The 25,315-nt window shown below is 40.3% G+C and overlaps 1 protein-coding gene across 2 annotated transcripts in view; it reads right to left on the bottom strand.

Moving 5' to 3' along the window:
- The window catches only part of LOC127619583 (adenylate cyclase type 2-like), a 109,599-nt gene that overhangs the window by 44,788 nt on the left and 39,496 nt on the right, over positions 1-25,315 (bottom strand). For both annotated transcript variants that reach the window (XM_052092468.1, XM_052092469.1), the window contains exons 5-9: positions 23,156-23,304; positions 10,613-10,724; positions 9,868-9,995; positions 5,715-5,873; positions 5,296-5,428 (exon numbers count right to left, since the gene is read on the bottom strand). In XM_052092468.1, the coding sequence (XP_051948428.1) occupies positions 5,296-5,428; positions 5,715-5,873; positions 9,868-9,995; positions 10,613-10,724; positions 23,156-23,304 (681 nt within the window). The remainder of the gene's footprint in view (positions 1-5,295; positions 5,429-5,714; positions 5,874-9,867; positions 9,996-10,612; positions 10,725-23,155; positions 23,305-25,315) is intronic.

Here is a 25,315-nt window from a genome sequence, read left to right as displayed (position 1 = left end):
ATTGAAAGGAAAAGTGAGATTTATTGTAAAAAAGGACTTAAATATTGCTCTGTTTCTCACCCACACCTATCATATCACTTCTGAAGTCACAGATTTAACCACTGTTTATGTGGATTTTTTTTATGCTGCCTTAATGTGATTTTTGGACCTTCAAAATCCTAGTCATTATTCACTTGTATTGTGAGGACCTACAGAACTGAGATACTCTTCTAAAAATCTTTGTTTGTGTTCTGCAGGGTAAATGATGAGAAAAATTTCATTTATGGGTGAACTGTCCCTTTAACTGGATATAACTGACTGTAAAAGGTCTCTTCTTAATGTAAAGAAGGAAGCGGGAGTTGGCGAATTCAACACAAATTATATTTATTTTTATAAACAAACAAACAAACAAACTCGCTTTTCAGCATAATCTTAAAGGGGCTCATAGGCACAGCACAGTCTCCATGTTTGTACGTAGCTCTGTGTGCTTTGCTGGCATCTGGCTCACTCCTAAATCTGTCTCTAACTCTCATTGTAATGACAAACAGCTGTTAGAGACAATTGTTGCCAGGTGATCATCCTTACCATTCTCATCTTCTATTCTCCATTCACAAGCTGGCGCTCAACCACACCCCTACGACCACACTCAGCCACACTCACCGACTCAGGAGCCACTGGAGTGGGGCGTGGTCCGAACAGAGGGTGAAAGCCCTTCCATGAGGTAGTACTGAAGGGAGAGGACTGCCCACTTGATGGCAAGACACTCCTTCTCAATGGTGCTGTACCTCGCCTCTCTCGCCGAAAGCTTCCGGCTGATGTACATGGACCTCCTTCCCCTCGACCACCCGGGACAACATGGCTTCCAACACCTTGTCCGACGTGTCAGTCAAAAGGGAAAGCAAAATCAGGAGTATTTAACAACGGCCCACCGTTGGTGAGGTCCGAATAATTAGGCACAAACCTTCTATATAGGCAGCCAGCCCCAGTAACTGTCTCACCTCCATTTTGATCATAGGTCTCAGGCAGGCCACAACTGCTGCGGTCTTATCAATACTGGGTCACACCTGCCAATGACCCAAGTGGAACCCCAGATACTGTACCTCCACCCGGCCAATAGCACACTTCTTGGGGTTTGCCGTGAGTCCCGCCCTTCGCCCTCAGATGCTGCATGTGCCGCTGCCAATCATTACTGTATATAATGATGTCATCCAGATAGGCAGCGGCATATGCAGAGTGCGGTCTGAGGACTCAGTCCATAAGGCGCTGAAATGTAGCCGGGGCCCCAAACAGACTGAACCGAAATGTCACAAATTGGTGTAAGCCAAACGATGTGGAGAAGGCATTGTGTTAAGGGGATCTGCCAATAACCCTTCGTTAAATCTGAATCATGTTGAATAAATGTTAATATAATAAAAGCGAGCAGTGCCCAACCGATCAAGCAGTTTGTCAATATGAGGCATTGGATATGCATCAAACTTAGACATCGCATTGACCATTTTAAGTTCACCTGCGGCCCTCCATCTCCATTACCACCATCACCAAAGCCACAGAGACCACATCCCTCCATGGTTTTAGGAGGTTGAGGTGGTAAATTTGCCATGCTCTGCCCCTATTCATTCATTTAACCTCATAATAATCAACTTCCCCGACTCACCGTCTGACCTCAAAGGGCCCTTGCCACTTTGCGATTAATTGAGAGCTTGATGTGGGTAGTAACACAAGGACTTTATCCTGTGTAAATTCCCGTAACCAAGCTCCCCTGTTATACAGCCTGGACAGACATTCTTCAGCCTGTAGCAAATTCTCCTATAATAGTTGCTTCAGTGTGTGGAGTTTTGCTCTCAGGTCAAGAACATACTGATTTTTTTTTTTGCTGTTTGAAGGTCCCTCCTACCAATTTTCCCTCACAACATCTTAAGAGGCCGTGAGGCTTACGGCCATACAATAATTAAAATGGGGAGAACCCTGTGGAGGCTTGCGGGACATCTCGAACTGCGAATAACAAGGGTTCAAGCCACTTACCACAATTCCGAGCATCTTCGTTCATGAACTCACAAAGCATGTTTTCAGGGTTTGACTAAACTGTTCGACCAAGCTGTCTATTTGCTCACGCTTGTCCAAATCGATTTAATACCCAATAATTTGTATTGCTCGCATAGCGTACGTGACATGAAGGAAGCGGCTTGATCAGTGATGATTTCTTTTGGAATCCCCCTCAGATAATTCGGACGATTTTCTCTTGTTGCGTAGAGGCACTGCTCTGGATATCGGGTTGCGTAGTCCACCAGAACCAACACAAGGTGATGTCCGCGTGCCATCTGCTCTAATTGCCCGATGAGATCCATACCAATTCTTTCGAAGGGGACCTCGATCAAAGGAAGTGCGTGCAAAGGCACTCTTGAGGTGGCTGGTGGATTCATCAGCTGACATTTACGGCATGCCGCACTCCACCTGTGAACATCCCGCGAATGCCTGGCCAATAGAAATGGGCCATTAGACAGTTCAGTGTCTTTTCCTGCCATCCGCCATTGGATTATAATGAGCCGTCTGGAATACTATTTCATGACGGCTCTTTGGTATCAACAACTGGGTTGTATCTTCTTTTGTCTAAGGTTAAGTCATTTCTAAGTATTTCCAAAAGAAGCCAAAGTAAGATCAAGCACTGGAATTATATGTAGTGAACACAGGCAAGTGGAATGATATTAACAGTGAATCATTCCAGTCTGGTAATACGAAATATCAGCACTCTTGGAAGGCCTTTGTCCAGACCAGTACTAACTGCCGTAAAATTAAATTTTGTATCATATTTTGAATCTTTCATAAAGGATCCTTTGAATCAATTAAGATCCTACTGTTTTTCAGGTCATTTATTTATTTATTTTATCCTTTAATTTCAGTTTATCCATTTGGATATAATTTGATTCTTAGGACATTCTTATTTTATTTTTGACAAAGGGACCACACAATAATATCTATTGACTCTTACCTAATGATAAAATTGCAATGAAAAGTGAGGACTTAAACCAGAGACGTGATTTACATTTGGGAACACAGATAATTGGCATGTATATGCACAAACTACAGTAAATATGATAAGAGATTTGTTTGTTTCCTCAGATCAGTACAATGCAGATCTACTTCACGCCAACATGTCTCATAAACCTAAAACAATAAAACAATACAGTAAGTGCTTGAATTCCATCAAATATAGACACTGACTGAACAATTGAGGAACAAAAAGAAAAGAAAACAAGCAAAAGCCCTTCAAAATCAAATGCTGTCATCATAATGGGAGTGAGGAGGCAGAGTGGGCGAGTGGTAGGTTGTTATGATAAGAGGGCCGAGAGGCTCAAACCGAATAGAAAATAAATGTATGAGTCTCTTATGAGAGAAAGTTACTGCTTTTGTTACCTCGGGCAAAACAAATGCACCGTTGAACAGTAAATAACGGAGTTGATAAATAAAAGAATAGGCGTTGTAATTTGAATATATGGTGCCAGGCATTTTGATTTCTGTGGGCAAAAAAACCCACACACATCTGAAGGGATGAACATTCTGGAATATTCTGGCTCTCGATGCCCTGGTTATATGTGTAATATGCTAAACTGCTGAGATAAATGTCACTTTTGATAAATAGTCTTTTAGGGTTGTCAAATATGACCACAAAGTCACATTAGCCTAACTACAAAGTCTAATTCTATAATTAGTGCTCAAGATGAATTAAATGTAATGTCAAAGTAATTGAATTGCTTTAGTTGCAAAGCTTGATGCATTGTTATGTGATTTACCACAACTGTCATACAGCAGGAGTTTGTTTGACTATAATTAGTGCTTGTGTTGAACTCATTAGATAACATTTGATATTATGATCCATCAGTTGTGATTGCTAAGGCAAGCATCACTATTATAATTGGTCATACCGAATAAGTGCTCAGAAGACCTCCCGGCCTTACTATTTCCCTACGGTAGGTTAGGGATTTGAACAAACACCTAAACCTACGTAACTCAAATAATAAACTTTGGTGCATAATGTGGCACCACTTCATATGGATATGAAGGATACCTCAAATTATGCAGCCTGTTGAGTAAAGGTGTGCTATGACTTTTCTAAGCAAATGGACCTATTATATAAATGAAAACAGATGAAAAAAATCCCATAGACTTACATTGAAGAACCAGAATCAAATCTATGGACCACAATATCATAGAGGCATGGGGGTTGGCTCTTTTGACTTGGGCCGGTAGAAACCAACCCAGAACAACCACTTAAGGCCCCGAAATACTTCCGGAGAATTTCATAATTGTTCTAAACAGAAGTTCTAAACAGCCAAGCAACATTATACTGTTTGCGAAGATTCAGACACCCACCACACTATGGGAGACGTTTAGATGTACTTTTAAATATGAGGACGCTAGTATAAGCTTAACTAATGTGACATTAAAATGTTAGATAAGTAGTAGATAATGTTTAATTTGTCTTGTTTACAATCTAAATTAATGATGCTAATGCGCTAACACGCTATATGCATCCATAATATGTGCTGATTTCACTCTCTTATTGCAATTTATGATGACACTGCTACAACTGCAAAGATGAGTGTATAAAAGAGTGTTAATGAAAAGAAGATAAATGCATATTTTATTATTGGCAGATGTGTTAATGGCTTTCACTGCAGAAGACACATTAGTGAAGCAGCATATATAAAACAATAGATTCAATGAGCACTTTGTTTGAATAGATTTGATTCTTTTTGAAGACTAATTAATCAAAACAAAAAAATCACATCGCATGACATGTTCTTGGAAAATGTCTCCATGAATAATCGTACAGATGTAGGTAAATTTGCACCAGCTCACTAATAAATACACGCCGATGTGTTCATGGTGACTGATCTTGACTGACTGAATGCAGTAAATGGGAATTAGCTGCCAGCCTCAAATTAAGTTGAGTTCCAGATCATACCTTCCAATGACATGGACCAGTAAGAAGGTGTTTAGCAGCCAGTAAATAGGTTTCCTAAAGTTCGCCTAGATGAGCTGTTACGAACCACCAAAATTAATGTTTTTCTTTTAGACCATATTTTGTTTTCAATGATGTCACACCGGTTCGTTCTTCAATTTTGTATGAAATATATTGGGGCCTGTAGTAGCTACCACTTAGCAATGCCCTGGCAATTACCCAGAACACCCTAGCATTGTGCCATTACCAATGAGTTTTGATTGGGCGTTTCACATTTCACATAGTTCTTAAGAAACTTGTGGAACTTGTGGAAGCTGAACTTTATATTATGTTTATTTTGACAGGTTATGTTTTACCTTTGGGTTAATGACTAGAAATGTGACAATGCCATGCTCTTTCAGGTAGAAGTCACGACTCTGTCCATTCCCTGGCTCGACTTTATATGCCCCTTGCAAATCTTCCAGTGTTACAGAGGAGATGTGAACCCGCCTGGAGAGGAGCACACAACTATTAAATGCTGTCAAATAAGAGCCACTTCAATTAAAAGCATGTGCACAACATCTAATCAATGCCCAAAGAGAGTAGAGAGTTATTATATGAAAAATAAACATTTATGTACAAAGAACAGCCATACCTCTTTTCGCATTTTTGCTATTTGTCTTTGCACATTCATTATGCTCTCAAGAGCATTTCTATTAACATCAAGAACACTCTATGAACATAACAGCACTTGAAGCGAATATAGTAATATCATAAAAAAAGGGCACACCCTTACCCAGGCACTCCTCCTGCCTCCATGTGATTCGCCAGAGTGACGTCATGTGACCAAACATCATATTGCCATTTCTGGAGGCCAATCACACCACAGAGAACATTCCCAGAGTGCACTCCAACGCGCATGTTAATGTCGACCCCGGTGGCATCTCTCACCTTCCTGAAATAACAAGCAACTATTCAAGTTCCAGTGCCATAAAAATATATATATTTTTACAGCACATACACACTTCAGTTTCTCTCTGTATCCTTTGAAAAGCCTAAAACAGCACCATATTCCACAAACATAACTCTACTGAACACCAGAGACATTTATGGCAAAGTAAATATCAGCAGGTGCCAGGATTTCAGCGGAACGTGTTGGTTTATGAGGGAGTTTGTCTGCTGTCTGTGCATAGATTCATTCAGCACACAGAAGCTGCTTTTTCACCACCGGTTCTAATAACAATAAGTAACAGTTTTAGTAGCATTTACACTTGAGCACTGTATAGTACAGTACGATAACAAACCATTTTCTGCACGGTTAGCTAACCGCACTCAGGACAGAGAATCGTTCTTTACATTTGGTCACTTGCTCAGTCAATCCACTCCTGATTTCACAGCACCACGATGGAAAATGAAACCATAACCGTGTCAAAAGCCCCTGATTGGTTTAGACTGGCATGGTTCTGCAATGAGAACCGTTTGGCCTAATGGTGGAAAATAACCTGGATTGGATCATCCTGTGTTTCATGTAAGCCAGTTTAAAAGTTAGGATGTCCCTGCTGAAAAGACTAGCTTAGACCTACATGAACTTCCATGCTGGTTCAGGCTGGTTTGGTGAGAGTCTAGTTGGTACACCGGTATAACTTTGCTTTTCACATGCAACGTGTGCTTTTCAATCAGCATAATATTTTTGATGAAGCTGGTTGACCAAATAATATAAAAAAAAAAAAAAAAGCTTAAACAATCTTTAGGTAGTTTGCTGGTCTTAGCTGGTTTCCCAGCCTGGTGAGTTTGGTCGGTTTGTTTGTTTCATAGGGTTTATGGGCACTTTTCACCTGGACAGGCTGGGAGACCAGCTAGACCAGTTTAAGCTGGGTTTGTTTTTAATCAACAGAAGTATCGCTGGTTAAGCCCATTAAAAAGCTGCCACAACATACTGCTGGCTAGTAGCCAGTAGGGGTGGTTGTATTTTCAAAAGCCCTGCTGAAATATTTGTTTAAAACTAGTCTATGGTGACATGCTGGTCTTAGCTGGTTTAAGATGGTTTAGATGGTCTCCCAGCCTTGCCAAACTTGTATTCAGCTAGTCTAGCTGGTCTCACAGCCTGGCCAAGATGGTGTTTAGCTGCTCGCCTAGCTGGTCTTCCAGCCTGATCAGCTGACAAGAGCCCCAAACCCTTAGCTGCACTTAAATGGTTTAAGCTGGTCTATCTGGTTGGCCAGCTAATATCCCTGCCTAACCAGCTGAAAAGTGTCCAAAATCCCTCTAAAACCATCAAATAGGAAAGTCTTACCAGGCTGGGAAACCAGCTCAGACCAGCATTTATTGCTAAAGAAAAGCATGGATATACAGGTTTACTCTCTAAAACCAGCAAAACAGACCAGCTTTAACAACTTGGCAAGGTAGGTTGACAAGCTAATCACCTTGGGCTGGTTTAAGCTCATCATTTTCTGTCAAATACCAACTCAATCTATGGGAGCAGCTCAGTCTGAGCGATGTCATGTCTGAGAATACGATAAGACAGTGGAAGTTTCTCAATTACCCCCTCAAATGGATATGTGTGTGTGTGGCAGCGTGAAAGAGAAATATGGCAACAGATGCGGTGATCAAATTTGTGTGGCATTCAGAATTTATCAGAACAGCGATGAAGAATAGATGCGAAATTGTGAAGAGGACTGGAAAAAAGAACTGCATTTTGGGATAAAGAATGAGTGAAAGAGAGCAAGAGAGATAGATAGAGAAGGAAAATGAAAAAGAAGAAAAGGAGAATGTGCAGATTTTAACACTAGCCTCTTGAATCATAGGGTTATTTCAGTTGCACAGAGAGAAGTGCTTTCAAAGACACACAACATGGGAAACCAAAAATACAGAAAGGAATCTGGGAAATGATGAAAGGGGATATTCCAAGCCAGGTATAATTTTATGTGTGTTTTTTTATTTTATTTTATTCAAACAATGAAATGGAAAATATGTAGCGCTAACATGCAGTCAGCTAGTCATCAGTCTTGCGTTTCCAGACCTTTGACTAAATAGCATAAGGTTTTGTCCACATTGTAGCTTATTCTTGCCAAGAACCACCCACATAGACAAGAAGATACTGTCTGACAGACATGTAAAGCGACCAACCACAATTAGTTTTAACTAGTTCTGTCAGTCGATTACAAATTTTAATCGCGATTAATCGCATTGTTGATTGTAGTTAATTGCGATTAAACGCAGATTTTAAAAGTGCTGAAATTTGACACTGTATATACTTCTTTTCCTGTCAAAATCCATTTATTTCCTTCTTAGGAAAGAAAACAAAACAAAATATAACAATATAATGCAATATCAACCGACAGCCTGAATGTCAATACAGCACAATAAAACCTACTGTGTATTTTATATATACAATTTATATTGTATACTGTGTATTCTATATAGTGTGTATTGTATACTGTACATTGTATATTATTATTTGTATATTGCGTTGTGACTAATTATGTGTATATTAGATTTGTAAATTGTGTAGTAAATAAGATGTTTATTGTAAATTGGTATTTGTCTCGTCACTGTCATGACTGCTATGTTGCTTGGAACTGCACCCAAGACTTTCACCTACTGTTGCACTTGTGTATATGGTAGTGTGACAATAAAGTGATGTGATTTGATTTATTAACATATTCCAAACAAAACCTCCCACAGTATAAAGATAGAAATGCACTAAAATTGCACCAATTCAAGTAAAATTTAAATGTTTCCTAAAGTCTAATCGGAAGTTTGACTAATTGATAGAACTAGTCCCCACAAAGGTTCCATGTTCATTGCAATGTGAATTAAATATCAAACTCTCATCCTCCACAATATTAATCTGCCACAGACTCTGGCTATCCTCTTTGTTACAGCAATAGTGAATCATGATTTACGTCAGAGCGCCAATGCTTTGAACTCCACATGAAAAACGCTTGCAAAAAAAACCCATCTAATTTTATGTTTTGGTCATACTTAAGACTTGAAGTGTTTCTGTAGTAATTAAAATGCACCTTACATAGGCTGAAAAAAAAATCCAATCTAGGCTTGTTTTGTACATCAAATAGAATTAAGAGTTGTTGTGTGTGTGCAGAGAATTTGTATTTACTGACATAGCAGCCTCCGCGACTCTATCATAAGAGAGTGCTTAATGGTCAACTGGCATGCTACAATAGTACTGCCCATAGAATGTCTATGGGACCGCTACATTATGCTAAATTTATGCTTAGCTTGCAGGCTCGACTTGGTAGAATCAATCTGTGTGTTAGTGGTGTGTCTGTCAGTGCAATGACTCTGGGTGGACACATTACATAGAATATACAGTTCTTGTTATGGATATGTAGTTAAGTTGCTACTAAGTGAGTCATTGCATCAATCCCATACCTTGAAGACACAACTTTGTTTCCAGGTGGACTGATTAAAAAACCCTGTGTGCCTTCACTCTAGTAGCATAAAGTCAGCCAATCAGAATAGACCTTCCCAGATCGAGAAAGGGTTTTCCTGTTTTATGTGCAATATGTATCAGATGGATAGCAAATGTACCACAGGTGGCCGATAGGCGTGCAAAATGACGGTTGAACCTAGCCAGTCATTATTGCAAAATAAATCCCAACAGGATAATCAGTTTTGTTACAATGACTGTCTGACTGTACTTTATCCCGCTTATTACACACTTACTTGCTAAATTAATATATAAATGGATTATTGATTTGAGTTGAAATTACCTAACATTGGTAGAGAGACTGGGGAGTGATACGAGACATGAAAGTAGCATAGCTATGTTGGAAATCAGTTGCTTAAAACAACAGTCATTTATACAGTTTAGTAGTTTTTACACAAAAACATTAGAGAGCAGACTGCCGTAATTGACCAATCAGTATTTCAGAGAGCTGTGTAGTAAGAGATAAAGTGTGTTTGAGGAAAGTAGTTTGCTCTTTTACTTGATGGCCTCACACATGTCCAGCCCCATCTTCACACAGTTCTTTGCATGGTCGGCAAGAGGGTCTGGCAGCCCTGATACACAGTAATAACAGTCGCCCAAGATCTTGATCCTCATGCATTCATTATCCTACAAAGAAAATGAGACATAAATATGACATTGTTTAGCTGTCGCATCTCCATGAAGTGTTGGTAAAGTATCTACCATGGCCCCAAAAAGTATTTGGATGCTTCAGTGTTAGTTGATGTACCCTGTATGAAGTTAGATCCCCTGGTTACTTATGTCCATAATTAATGAGTTCCCCTAACGTTTTACAACCAAATGTGTCCAAATACTTGTTGTCTTAATTATTCCAAAACCTGGTGAGCTTTCTTCAGAGGCAGCATTTCAAGAAATCATAGTGTCCAAATCACGCTCTTATAAGGCATCATTTCAGTAAGGATGCTGCCATAGAAGACAGCTGCCTATGTAGGCAGGAGACAGCAAGACAGCTCACTTCATTTTGGAAGAGACCCAATATCTGCTCTTTTATCTTTGAAAATCAAACAATTATTTTTTTTTGTGAAATGTTTTGCTTGAAAAGTGTGTTTGTAAAAAAAAAAAAAAAAAAACGGCACCTTGGTTACATTGTTTTGTTACCTAATGCAATGAAATTCAAACATTGTTAATTGTGGCTTAAGTGTCCAAATATTTTTGCGGCCACTGTATATGAAAGTATTTTAGTAATATGCCAGTACATACGTTACCTTAGCTATCTGGTCAAATTTGCCAAAGAGTTCATTAAGCATGTACACCAGTTCTCCAGGTGAGCAGTCACTAGCTAGACGGGTGAATCCAACTATGTCTGCATACAGAATGCTGCCAAACATTTGACAATGTTGGAAAAAACAAAATCAGAAGTAAACATGTTAATCCAGAGGAACTGATAATTTTTTCCAGAGCTGTATATATATGTGATTCCATATGATATATACGTGTTTGAGTAAAATTAACATTTTGGTTTGACATTGTTTGACATAAAGTACTGACAAAATGTCTCCCAAATTCCAAATAAATATATTGTCATATATATATATCTATATATCTGCGGAACATAAATTAAGATATTTTGAAGGAGGAATGATGTCTGTTTACCACAACTGATGTCTTTTCGTTGTGAGGACTGAATTAAGAACAATATGTTTGATCGCGTGGAAGTGTTGGACTAATTTGTAACATAATTAAGAAGTTTCAGTTGTTATCGTTCTATGGGGATGTCAAAATATGTGTTCATACTTTACTATAATAAGTGAGAGTAGTTAAATCAATAGGTTTGTGATAAGACAGCAGTATCTGATAGTTCCAATCCTCACGGGTGTGTGGACCAATCAGTGCCATATAAGGAGTGTAAGGGGTGGGGGGGTTTATCCAGTAGCATGGACCCTACTGGAGAACATGGGGATGTTGTTGAGTATATCTTAAAAATAGATGTTTTGTTCAAGATTGCTTTTATTTTTATTTTTTGCTTCTAAGCACTTAAGATCCGTGAGTCAATTAAAGGGAACATGCCCGTTAATAGGAAATGTAAAGGATGATGGGGGAGACAGGAAATGTGACATTTGTAACCTGGAACTGTAGAGGATTGGATAATATAAACAAAATAAAGCAGGTAATGGATAGGATCAAACAATTACAAGCTAAAGTAGTCTATCTTCAGGATACCCACATGGTAAAGAGTGAGATAATTAGGATTCGTCGGAGATGGCAAGGGCCATCTCATACTTCTAACGTGAGAGGAGTAATGATTTTAATTCATAAATCAGTCCCAATAATACAGGTTCAAAAAGTAACTAAAGACCCACTAGGAAGATTTATTATTTTACAATGTACCATCTATTCAGAAACAATTAATCTGATTAATTTATATGGTCCAAACAATGATATCCCCAATTTTTTAAATGATCTGTTTCTGTTACTGCACTACCTTATTGCAGGAGATATGAAATGTGTAATAAATCCTACTAAAGATAGTTCTACAGGGATTGATATTACGCATACTAAATCTAGGAGATTGATACAGGAATTTATGAAAGACCTTCATTTATTAGATATTTGGAGGGATCTTAATCCAAGAGCAGTACTCTGGATGCATCAAACATACTCACGTATTGATTAATTTTTAATTTCTGCACAAATGTTTAACAAAATAACAGATTGTATATATCACAGCATAGTCATCTCTGATCATCCAGAAGTATCCTTAGCATACACCAGCATGGCTTCAGGACCCACAGTTTATAGAATATTTGGGCAAACAAATTGATGTTTACTTTGAAATTAATAAATCTGAAACTTCTTGTATTAGATGGGAAGCATTTTAAGCTTATATTCAAGGTCATATTATTCGTTTTTGCAGTTCAGTAGTAAAAGAAAATTTACGTACACAACAGAGGCTAAAGAAAAATTACTTTTACTCAGGTCTCAGTATAATGAAATATCATTAAGCAGAGCTGCAGACAAAATTTTGAAGTTGAAACAAATTTTTCTGAATATGGAGATAAAACAGGACGGTTACTTGCATGGCACATTCACAACACATGACAACAAACGGAACGTGCTATTACAACAATTGAGAGTTCAGTGGGAACTATAGTTGATCCAGTAGAGATCAACGAAGCATTTAGAACTTATTATGAAAAACTTTATATTTCAGCTCATTAAATGTAGATATTTAGATGCAATTGTTAGATAATCTAAATCTACCCCAGATTTCAAATGACGAAAAGGATAAATTAGAGGAAGATGTCACATTAAAAGAAACTGGAGATACTATTGATTTTATGAAACCAGGAAAAGCTGCTGGCCCAGATGGCCTTCCCATAGAATTTTATAAGAAATTTAAAGAAAAGTTGTTAACATCCTTTTTGTAAATGATACTAGAGGCATATCATCAAGGCCGTCTTAATATATCATTGAGAGGAGCATTAATTACATTACTACCAAAACCAGGAAAAACAAATTCAAGATGTGAAAATTTGCAGCCAATAAGCTTGTTAAATTCTGATACAAAAATATTATGTAAAGTTCTGGCCAAGAGGTTAGAAAGTGTACTACCAAATTTTATAGGAGAGGATCAGAGTGGTTTCATACAACGTATGTGGGGATTTCACAATGTTGAATTTCACAAAGAGTCCTTTACATTCTCCATGAACAGAGGGGAGAACGGGATACTGCTCTACTATCACAGGATGCCGAAAAGGCCTTTGATAGGGTTGAATGGTCTTAATTATTTGATTTATTATCTAGATTTGGCTTTGGAGAAAATTATTGCAAATGGGTTAGATTACTTTATAATAGCCTTGCAGCAGAAGTGCTGACAAATAATATGGTCCATCGAACCATTTGCAATAGCGGTAAAAAGACATGTAGAGTTAACAGGTATTAAGACTGGACAGATAGAACATAAAATAGCACTATTCGCTGATGATGTCATTCTCTTTATTAAACATCTTGATACATCAATACTTGCTTTATTAGATCTTATCAATACATTTGGAAAAAACTCTGGATAAATGTATAATTCTGAAAGTTCTATTATATTTCTAAACGAGATCGACAAACAACAACCTAGTAATTGGGCTGCAACTTTCAAAATAGTTGATTGTTTCACATATATTGGTATAAAATTGTACCAAAACTGGAAGAAGTTGTACAAGCAAATTACGATCCACTGATCGAAAGTGTTAGTAGCTCTATAGAAAGATGGATGTTGTTACCCATATCTTTAATTGGCCAGATAAATGTTTTGAAAATGAATGTTTTGCCAAAACTTTTATATTTTATATATTTTATATTCCAGAACATTCCCTAAACATTTTTTTCAAACCCTTAAAAAGATATTCACTAAATTAATTTGGAATAACAGCTGTTCCAGACTCCGTCTGACACTTTTTTACTTGCCATATGATAGAGGAGGTCTACAGTGTCCTAATATATATTGGCATTATTGGGCTGCTCATCTTAGAACAATTATGTTTTATTTTTTTATCTCAGAATTGATGGATTATATAAAATCTTCTGCTGTCAAATCTGATCTGCCTTTAAATTTATACCTGTACTCATCAGAACTTAAAGATCTAAAACATTTTTCCAATCCTATAGTTCTAAAAATGATTGCAGTATGGTATTATGTGAAAAATATTTAGGTGTCCTGTATCCTTTATCTTGCTTTACTGCCATTTGGGGTAATACAAAGTTTAAACCAGGTAGATTAGATGCAGGTTTCAAGATTTGGGCTGATAAGTGCATCAGAAAGATAGCAGATTTGTACAATAACATTGCTCTTGTGTCATTTGAGGAAATAGTCAATGCATACAATATTCCTACAAATCATTTCTTTAAGTATCTACAAATAAGAAATGTAATATTCAAATCACAATATAATTATCTTGATATGTTACTGTTGTCTATCTTAGATAAAGAAATTATAAGAAATTGTTTCAATAAAGGTTTAATTTCGTCATTATACAATATGCTGGTGTCAGGATCAAAAGAAGCTTCAAACTCCAAATTAGAGGCTTGGAAATTGGATCTTAACAAGGATATTCATATGGAGGACTGGGTGGAATCTTGTAAAGAAGCTCAGTCACAAACAATTAACACGTTTTAAATTGCTACAATATAAATGGCTGATGCGGACTTTCATAACTCCAGTTGTATTGCATAAATATAATGAAAATATCCCTGACACTTGCTTAAGATGCAGTGAGTTTAAAGATATGCTATATCATTGCATATCAAAGTCAAGTCAAGTGTTTTTTATTGTCGTTCAACCATATACAGTTAGTACAGTACACAGTGAAATGAGACAACGTTCCTCCAGGTCCATGGTGCTACATTAAACAACTTAGGACAAACCCAGAACCACATTAGACTACACAGACTAAATAACATACCTATATAAAGTGCACGTGCAAACGTGTGCAAAAAGTACGGGACAGTACAATAAATTACAAAAATTAACAGGACAATAGGCACAGTGAGAGACAGTGCAGCGCCGACCAGTACACAGTAGTGCAAAAAGATGACAGTTTCTAAAAATGCCAAATGTAAACATAATATACTATGAGATAGTGTTCTATGCACATAGAAGTTATTGAGGTAGCAGCCAGGTATAAAGTGACAATAATTAAAGTGCAACTCAGGACACGTGCGTGTCAGTCCAGTCTCTCAGAGTATTGAGGAGTCTGATGGCTTGGGGGAAGAAGCTGTTACACAGAGGGCCCGAATGCTTTGGTACCTCTTGCCAGACGGCAGGAGGGTGAAGAGTTTGTGTGAGGGGTGTGTGCGGTCATGCACAATGCTGGTTGCTTTGCGGATGCAGTGTTTTTTTGTAAATGTCTTTGATGGAGGGAAGAGAGACCCCGACGATCTTCTCAGCTGTCCTCACTATATTCTGCAGGGTTTTGCGATCCGATACGGTGCAAGTCCCAAACCAGGCAGTGATGCAGCTGCTCAGGATGCTCTCAATAGTCCCTCTATAGAATGTAGAATGTAGTGAGGATGGGGGGTGGCAGATGTGCTTTCCTCAGCCTTCGAAGAAAGTAGAGACGCTGCTGGGCTTTCTTGGCAATAGAGCTGGTGTTGAGGGACCAGGTGAGGTTCTCAGCCAGGTGAACACCAAGGAATTTGGTGCTCTTGACGATCTCCACAGAGGAGCCGTCGATGTTCAGCGGAGAGCAGTCACTCTGTGCTCTCCTAAAGTCAACAACAATCTCTTTTGTTTTGTCCACATTCAGAGAAAGGTTGTTGGCTCTACACCAGTCCGTTAGCCGCTGCACCTCCTCTCTGTATGCTGACTCGTAGTTCTTGCTGATGAGACCCACCACAGTCGTGTCATCGGCGAACTTAATGATGTGGTTCAAGCTGTGCATTGCTGCACAGCTGTGAGTCAGCAGAGTGAACAGCATTGGACTGAGCACACAGCCTTGGGGGGCCCCAGTGCTCAGTGTGGTGGTAGTGGAGATGCTGTTCCCGATCCGGACTGACTGAGGTCTCCCAGTCAGGAAGTCCAGGATCCAGTTGCAGAGAGAGGTGTCCAGGCCCAGCAGGTTCAGCTTTCCAATCAGGTTCTGAGGAATTATTGTGTTGAATGCTGAGCTGAAGTCTATTAACAGCATTCGAACGTATGTGTCCTTTTTATCTAGGTGGGTGAGGGCCAGATGGAGGGTGGTGGCGATGGCGCCATCTGTTGAATGATTTGGACGATACGCGAATTTCAGTGGGTCTGGTGAGGGGGGCAGCTGGGTCTTAATGTGCCTCATGACGAGCCTCTCGAAGCACTTCATGATGATGGTTGTGAGTGCGATGGGATGGTAGTCGTTGAGGCAAGACACTGAAGACTTCTTTGACATGGGGACGATGGTGGTGGCCTTGAAGCACGTTGGACCGATGGCGCTGCTCAGAGAGATGTTGAAGATGTCAGTAAGAACATCTGCCAGCTGGTCTGCACATCCTCTGAGCACTCTACCAGGAATGTTGTCTGGTCCAGCAGCCTTCCGTGGGTTGACGCTACGTAGAGTTTTCCTCACACCAGCTGTGGTAAGACAGAGCACCTGGTCGATGGGAGGAGGGGTGGTCTTCCTCGCCACCATGTCGTTCTGTGCTTCAAACCGAGCGTAGAAGTCGTTCAGCGCATCTGGAAGGGAGACATCTTTGTCACAGGCAACTGATGTTGTCCTGTAGTTGGTGAGGCCCTGGATGCCCTGCCACATGCACCGTGTGTTGCCGCTGTCCTGGAAGTGACTGTGGATTCTTTGGGTGTGTGCATGCTTTGTCTCTCTGATGGCCCGGGACAGTTTGACCCTTGCTGTTCTTAGGGCAGCCTTGTCGCCTGCTCTGAAGGCGGAGTCTCGGGTCCTCAGCAGCGCACGCACCTCCGCAGTCATCCACGGCTTCTGGTTGGAGCGTGTGGTGATGGTCTTGGAGAAGGTGACATCTTCAATGCACTTGCTGATGTAGCTGGTCACTGATGCTGTGTATTCCTCCAAGTTGGTTGAGTCGCCATATGTTGCAGCCTCCCTGAACATGTGCCAGTCAGTACACTCAAAACAGTCCTGAAGAGCAGAGATCTTTCACCTGCTTCTGGAGTGGTTTTGTGCATTTGACGAGCGGGCTGTATTCTGGAATTAGCATAACAGAGATGTGGTCTGAGTAGCCGAGGTGGGGGGGTTCCGCCCGGTACGCGCCTGGGATGTTTGTGTAAAGATAAAGTGTGTTCGCCCCTCTCGTTGCAAAGTCCACATACTGATGTAATTGAGTGTGCACTGTTTTGACATTTGCATGGTTGAAATCTCCGGTGACAATAAACAGTCAGTCAGGGTGAGCATTCTGCAGTTCACTCATAGCCCCATACAGTTCACAGAGCACTTCCTTAGCGTTAGGGAATGTAAGCTCCGGTTATAATAACAGTGGTGAATTCCTGTGGTAAATAAAAAGGTCTGCATCTAACAATCACAAGCTCCACCAGCGATGAGCAGTAACTAGAGACAAGCATAGAGTTATTGCACCATTCCGTGTTGATGTACACACAAGCCACCACACCGAGTCTTGCCGCAGAGAGCTGCATTTCTGTCGGCACGAAAAGAGGCGAGAACGTCTAGCTGAATCGCGGCATCCGGAACTCTGTCATTGAGCCGTGAAAACAAAGACGACGCAGTCTCTAAGCCCACGCTGCGTTGTCTGCTGGAGTCGGATGTAGTCCAGTATATTGTCCAGGGAGCAAACATTTGAGAGCAGGATAGACGGTTTGTTTTTAACCTAGCATGGACCCCCGCCCTCTTGCCGTGCTTTCGCTTCCTCGCACACTGCATACGACATCCCCTCCCCCGGGCACCGGCATCAGGCAACACCGAGGACTGGAGGACTCCGCAGCAAACAGAGTCCGCGTAGCAACTCCTGCAGATCATCATGCAGCATAGTTGTTGCATGAATCTTATATTCTAACAGTGTCTGCGGATGGTAGACATGAACACCGGTTGCTCCGATGTCCATGTGTCCGTAAAAGTCAGGGCTAAGTGACAAAAATAGCAAAAATACCACGTGCTACGCACGCCGCCATCTTGGATCAATCCATATGAGAGTGTGAGGAAGTCAAGAAATTTTGGAAAGATGTGAAAAAATTTGATGGAGAAGATCCTTGTTAATGTTAATATTCCACTGTCACCTTTACTTTTTTTATTTAATTTATATTCTAAGGAGATAAAGTTAAAAAAGAAGGAATATGCATTTATAAATATGGGTGTACCTGCAAACAAAACGGCTTATTTCTTGGAACTTGAAAAGTATTTGTGCACCAAATATAGGACGTTGGTTGAAAGAAATTGTAACAAATATGTTGATGAAAAAAATCACGTATATTTTAAGGGATAAATATAAGATCTTTGAAGGAGTCTGGGAGCCTTTCAAATTGTTTCTAAAATATGGTGAATTGGGAGAACTGTTAATAGAAGATTAAGAGGTAAAATTGGAATTGTTGTTTTTTGTTTGCTCTTGATCTTGTTCTTTCTGTTACTTGGAAATGCATATGTATATATGTGAAATTAAAATGCTATAAAAAAGAAATAAAAAAAAGAAATTAAGTCCATACAATGCAATTCAATGGAATTTAAAACATCCAAGATCCAAAAAGCACATATAGGCAGCATGAAATTTTGCAGCATTTTGGAGCTTGAAAGTTTTGGACCCCATTGACTTGGAATGTATGGACAAACACAAAACTTAGTTTGTATTGTGCAGAAGAAATAAAGTCCTACAGATCCAGGATGGCATAAGAGTGAGTAAATGATGAGAGAATTAGCATTTTTGAGTGAACTATTCCTTTAATGACACGATGTGCAGCCCACAGCACAAGATCCTCTGTGAAATCCTTCACAAATTACATAGATAATCTCAGAACATTATGTAGATGCCAAAACAAATTTCTTTGCTTTTTTCTTCACTCAGTGCCACTGAGAATAAGCAGAACTCTCACTCAACATTCTATTTCAAAAATGAAAAAGATATTTGAAGGGAATGAGAAACGATTTTAAACAAAGAGCAGTATTACTTCAAAAACAGTACAGGACTCCATGTCCTACAGAGTGGCACTGAAAAAAAAATACAATTATGTTCTGATGAAGAACATAAAGTTTTTATGTTTATAGAAGTATAATAATGGCCTAGACTCTCCTAGATAAAGGCTATTTGTCTGGGTTGCTGAATAGCTAGTTCTTTGTTTTCAGAGCTGAAGGAGGTCAGGACGGTTTTACAGGAAATACAGTGGGATGGCTCCACAGAGAGCAGGTGCTGTGTATAGGATATATGTGTACAGTATATACAGTTGAAGCCAGAGGTTTACATACACCTTAGCCAAATACATTTATACATTTCACAATTCCTGACATTTAATCGTAGAAAACATTCCCTGTCTTAGGCCAGTTAGGTTGACCACTTTATTTTAAGAATGTGAAATGTCAGAATAATAGTAATAGAGAATGAATTATTTCAGCTTTTATATCTTTCATCTCATTTCTAGCGGGTCAGAAGTTTACACACACTTTGATAGTATTTGGTAGCATTGTCTTTAAATTGTTTAACTTGGGTCAAATGTTTTGGGGAGCCTTCCACAAGCTTCTCACAAATTTTGGCCCATTCCTCCAGACAGAACTGGTGTAACCATGTCAGGTTTGCAGGCCTCATTGCTCTCACAGGCTTTTTCAGTTCTGCCACAAATTGTCTTTTGGATTGAGGTCAGGGCTTTGGCCACTCCAAAACCTTGACTTGGTTGTCCTTAAGCCATTTTGCCACAACTTTGGAGGTATGTTTGGGGCCATTGTCCATTTGGAAGACCCATTTGCGACCGAGCTTTAACTTCCTGGATGATGTCTTGAGATGTTGCTTCAATATATCCACATAATCTTCCTTCCTCATGATTCCATCTATTTTGTGAAGTGCACCAGTCCCTCCTGCAGCAATGCACCCCCACAACATGATGCTGCCACTGCCATGCTTCACGGTTGAGATGGTGTTTTTCTGCTTGCAAGCCTCACCATATTTCCTTTGAGTAAGATCTTTGTCCCCATGTGCACTTTATCTGTAATAAGTTACTAGTTACTGTAGCTTTTTTGTGGCGGTTTTGGAGCAGTGACTTCTTCGTTGCTGAGCAGCCTTTCAGGTTCCCCGTCTGTCGCTCACTTCAATGTTGTGTCAAATGAAGGGACACTAGGGGTCTTTCTTGAGAGCCTCGCGTACCTCTGAACTTGAGAAAAGGCCAATGAGAAATTGGCAGACAGAATTTGCATGCCCCTCCCGTGGACATACTGGTATAAAAGGAGGGAATCATGTGTCTGTCCATTCAGATTTTTTCTTTTGGTTGTGTGATCAGCGAGCTGCAGTCACGTACTGTTCCACTCATCTCTATAGAGCGTATGCTGTTGGATCAATGGTGCATTTTATCGGCTTTCTCTTTCTCTGCAGGGCAGTGCAGCTTTACCCCTGGGCGTTTCGACAGCACTATCATTTTTAATTTCTCTAAAAGAAAAGAACATCTTTTTCAGGACACGTCTTTATAAAGATGCTCTTCCGCCCCTGTGTAGTTCCTGGAAGCGGTCGATTTATCTCCGCTCCTGACTGTCACAGATGCTGCCTTGTGTGTCTGGGCAGCGATCTCACCAAGGCAGCATTTGTGGATGGTTCGTGTTCTTACTGCGAGAACCTCACCATGGCAACGTTGCGGTCACGGCTTTCCTTCTTAAAGAGGAATGCCACTCCAGCCGGCCCCTGTGCTCCTTCTTCCCACAGGAGTGAGGCAATTTGGGGATGGCAGTGGGCTCAATTTCGCCAGATAGATCCCCACAAACCATCCGCCCCTCGGAACGCTCGTTGATTTCCATCCAGGCTCAAGGTGAGAGCAGATCGCCTCACGGCCAGTCTGCTTACTCCCTCAAGCTCCCTGAGCTGGATGAGTTCGTCGCTGCATCGGAGAGCGTTCCGGCATCTGACGTGGAAGACTCGACTGGACTGCCACCTTCGGGTCGGCACGCCCAGTCTGAGGCTGAAGCCCAGATGGCCGACATGCTTGCCCGGGCCGCCGTAAGAGTGGAGTTGGATTGGAACCCTCCGTCCTCCCCACAGCCTTCACGGTTAGACAACTGGGTCCTCGGGTCCGGGCATCACTCGCGCTCGCTTACATTAAGATCGTTGCCTGCAAGCGTTCTCTGTCAGCGACACCTGCCTGGAGTTCGGTCCGGCAGACACCCATGCCATCCTAAGACCGCGACCGGGCTACATGCCCAAGGTTCCTATGACCCCCTTCAGGGACCAAGTAGTGAACCTGCAAGCTCTGCCCCGGGAGGAGGCAGGCACAGCCTTTTCGTTGCTTTGTCCGGTATGTGCTTTGCGTACCTATGTGGACCGCACGCAGAGCTTTAGATGTTCTGAGCAGCTCTTTGTCTGCTTTGGTGGACAGCAGAAAGGGAACGCTGTCTCCAAACAGAGGCTTTCCCACTGGGTTGTTGATGCCATCACATCATACCCAGGACGTGCCCGCCCCCTTGCGGGTTCGAGCACACTCGACAAGAAGTGTGGCATCCTCGTGGGCACTGGCCAATGGCACCTCCCTAGCAGACATATGCAGAGCAGCAGGCTGGGAAACACCCAATACCTTTACAAGATTTTACAATCTCAGGGTTGAGTCGGTCTCTTCCCATGTTTTGTCAGGTCAAAGCCGGTAGAACTCGGTAATGTGGAACAACTGACCGGGTGTACCGCTTGCACCTAGTGCCTTTCCCCTCTACTGAGGCGAACACCTGTGCTCTTATCCCAGGAGATCCCACTATCTTGGCTCCCTGGATGACTCCTCCCTAGCCCTTTGGTCTGTGAATTCAGCGGTGGAATTCCCCGACCAGACCCACTACGGGTTCTAAATTACTCTGTACTGGAATAGGTGCTCCACAGAATGGGCCCTTCTGTGGATTAATCCCCCTGTGCGTATTTTCCGCTTAATAGTTCCGCTTCTCCCTTGGGCAGTCCCCGCTGCCCCCCGGTCGCAGTGTTTGTAGCAATTCCTCCCTCGCAGCAGGTAGGTTCTACCACCATGCCATTCCCACATGTGGCCTGAAAACCCATGTGATGTATTCCACCACTCTTTACCTCCCCCCAGCCTGGGCAAGTGGTGGTCTCCATGGGTCTTTTCCCCCTGAAAGAATAGGAGTTGGAAAAGAATGCCTTCCCCAATGTGTTTGATAGCGTTAAGATGCCCCCAGCCGCTTTAACCCTATGCAAGAAACATAGAGAGAGAAAAGGCATGGCTGGCGCTGCCTGCTCCCATGCTTGGCATGTTGCTTTGTTCCCCAACACATGAATGAAGCCTCCATCAGGGAACGGAGGTTACAACAGTTATCTAGACGTTACCTGTCTGTAAACAATTGTTGTAAAAATGACTCGTGTCATGCACAAAGTAGATGTCTTAAATGACTTACCAAAACTATAGTTTGCTAATATGAAATCTGTGGAGTGGTTAAAAAGAGGTCAGAGCTCTGCTTTATTATGAATAAAACACAGCTGTTGACTAATCAGCATCCAGGACCGGAACTATCCATTTCATAAATATATATATATATATGTTGTTATTTTTTTCTGGGCTTAAAATAAATCAGCTGAGCACAGACGTGCTAGTACAGGTGAAACTCGAAAAATTAGAATATCGTGCAAAAGTTCATTAATTTCAATAATTCAACTTAAAAGGTGAAACTAATATATTATATAGACTCATTACAAGCAAAGTAAGATATTTCAAGCCTTTATTTGATATAATTTTTATGATTATGGCTTACAGCTTATGAAAACCCCAAATTCAGAATCTCCGAAAATTTGAATATTACATGAAATCAATAAAAAAAAAGGATTTTAAATACAGAAATGTCGGCCCTCTGAAAAGTATAATCATGCATATGTACTCAGTACTTGGTTTGGGCCCCTTTTGCATTAATTACTGCCTCAATGCGGCGTGGCATGGATGCTATCAGCCTGTGGCACTGCTGAGGTGTTTTGGAAGACCAAGATGCTTCAATAGCGGCTTTCAGCTCTTCTGCATTGTTTGGTCTTTCATCAAGAGAAAGATGAGAGACATGAGACCAAACAATGCAGAAGAGCTGAAGGCTGCTATTGAAGCATCTTGGTCTTCCAAAACACCTCAGCAGTGCCACAGGCTGACTTTTGCACGATATTCTAATTTTTCGAGTTTCACCTGTATTTCACACTGTTAATCCTACCTTACATTGGTGTGTCTCTGTACGTAAAGGTTGTGGAAGTTGTTGGTGTTTTCTGCCTGGCCGAAGTATGGTCCCTTTAGTCTCTGAATGATCTCGGCCTTCATCACCCTTGCGATGTGAGCGGGCAGCAAAGACAGCAAAAGGCGTTCCTAATGGTTGAAGAGAGGAGGATCGTCATTAGACATTCTTTTAAATAGGTTCCTATTATATGGTTGGAGTAATATCATATTGCTTACATCACACTGAGCAGTATATATTGCATACTGCCAGCAATTATTTTAGAAATAGTATGTGAAACAGAATGCAATATGCAACAATAAATGTTTTAGATGCTAGTGTGCTACACTGTTGTCACATTCACGCTTACGGAAATATACACGTTTATTTGTAACTTTTAATCCGGTTTTGAGTTAAAACTTTTTACGATTTTGCTAGTCCAATCCAATAATGAGTCAGGAAGAAGATATTGAAATGTTGGCGATATTACATCACTTCTGTTTCATTTGTCAGACTGGAAATTGGAGGTCAAGTTAAGCACCTTGCAGAGTGATCTAAAGTATTCTGTGCAGTATGCTTTATTGTATACTAAATATTTCTGCAAATATAGTAGGTTATTCTGGTATTCTATGCACAGACATTCTCTGCAGTGCCTAATCTCTGAGCACTTTTTCGATGATGGTGGTGGATGGTTGAAGTGATTGATGAAGAGAATTAGAGACAAATAAATCAGGTAGATGAACAGATTGAGTCTCCTGTCACTAATTATGTAAAAAAAAAATATATATATATTTTATTAGAGATTGTAAAACATTTGGGATTCTACCAAAGCATGTGTAGATGCAGTTCTGCACCACTCTTGCAACCATTAAAATCTGTTAGACTTCACAATGCTAAACCCAGAGATAACATCATTTTAAATGGCTAGTGGTAGACTGATATTTTGACCAGCCTTAATCCTAAAAGTATTTGGCCAATAATTCTGCCCACTTGGCCAATTAACAGCAATGGTCATTCTGCCTATAGTGTCAGATGTAAAATGTACAGACAGCCTTGGCAAAGGACAGTGCTCACTTTCTGTTTTCTAGTGAATTTTGAATAAACATTGTGAAAATAAGATTACTTTAATAATAAGTTAAAGAAATAATTCTAGAAAATTCTGTCATATTTTTTTTCACTCTTATGTCGTTCCAAACACGTATGACTTTATTTCTTAAGCAGAACACAAAAGGACAATTTTAATGATTTATCCAGTCAGTCTTTTCATTACATTGGGAGTGAATAGTGCCTCACTTTAAACATTGTAAGTATTCGCATGAATGTGCAAGACACTGCGAATGAGCATCTTTCATGTATTTATAATCCTAAAATGGATATAATCCTAAAATAGGCTCCTTTTATGATCATCTGGGTCCTTTTTTGAGCTTTAGGGTGAGTCAATACGGGGCTATTCATTAAATAAATAAAATGAGTAAATGAAGACAGAATTTAAATTTTTGGGTGAACTTTTTCCTTTAATTTACCTTTAATTTAAAAATCAGCAATTTCTTTGTACATATTTTGAACAATCAACCCTGGATTGCAAAATATATAAAGTTTGAATATTGTGAAACACGGTACAAGACAACCCAGGATTATGTTAACCCAGAGTTAGAAATGAACATTTCAGGAGTAAAAAAGCATTTACATTTCCCTTTTTATTATCCTTTCACATTTCTGTATTGCCCATTTTTTATGTATTTATTTATTTATTTATGTTTCTTGTCAATGTCTGCATCTAACAAGCACTGGCATAGCCACAGGTGGGTCTGGGTGGGCCGGGCCACCCATTAGGCATTCAGGCCCACTCAATCATTGTATTATGCTCCTGTTTCACCAACAGTCAAAAGCTTGCTGGCCCCCTTATTTTAAATTTCAATGTAATTTGTTTCATTTAATATTTAGTCTAGTAAATTGAAAAACATTTATCCATATAAATCAGGGGTTCTCAAACTTATGTAAGTTTCCTCGCTTCCTCGTATCCCCCACACACACACACACACAATCTACCTTGTTACTCTAATGCCTAAAAGCAGCGCATCCCCCGTTGCTAGATCTAAAGTGATGTTTTCAAACTAGCAACGAAGGCTTGAGCTGTATCAAAGCTAGATACACTTGATCAAT

This window comes from Xyrauchen texanus, chromosome 26 (genome assembly GCF_025860055.1).
Source record: "Xyrauchen texanus isolate HMW12.3.18 chromosome 26, RBS_HiC_50CHRs, whole genome shotgun sequence".
Classification (NCBI taxonomy): Eukaryota; Metazoa; Chordata; class Actinopteri; order Cypriniformes; family Catostomidae; genus Xyrauchen; species Xyrauchen texanus.
The sequence above is the reverse complement of the archived record's forward strand: the minus strand, read 5'-3'. Positions and strand labels throughout refer to the sequence as shown.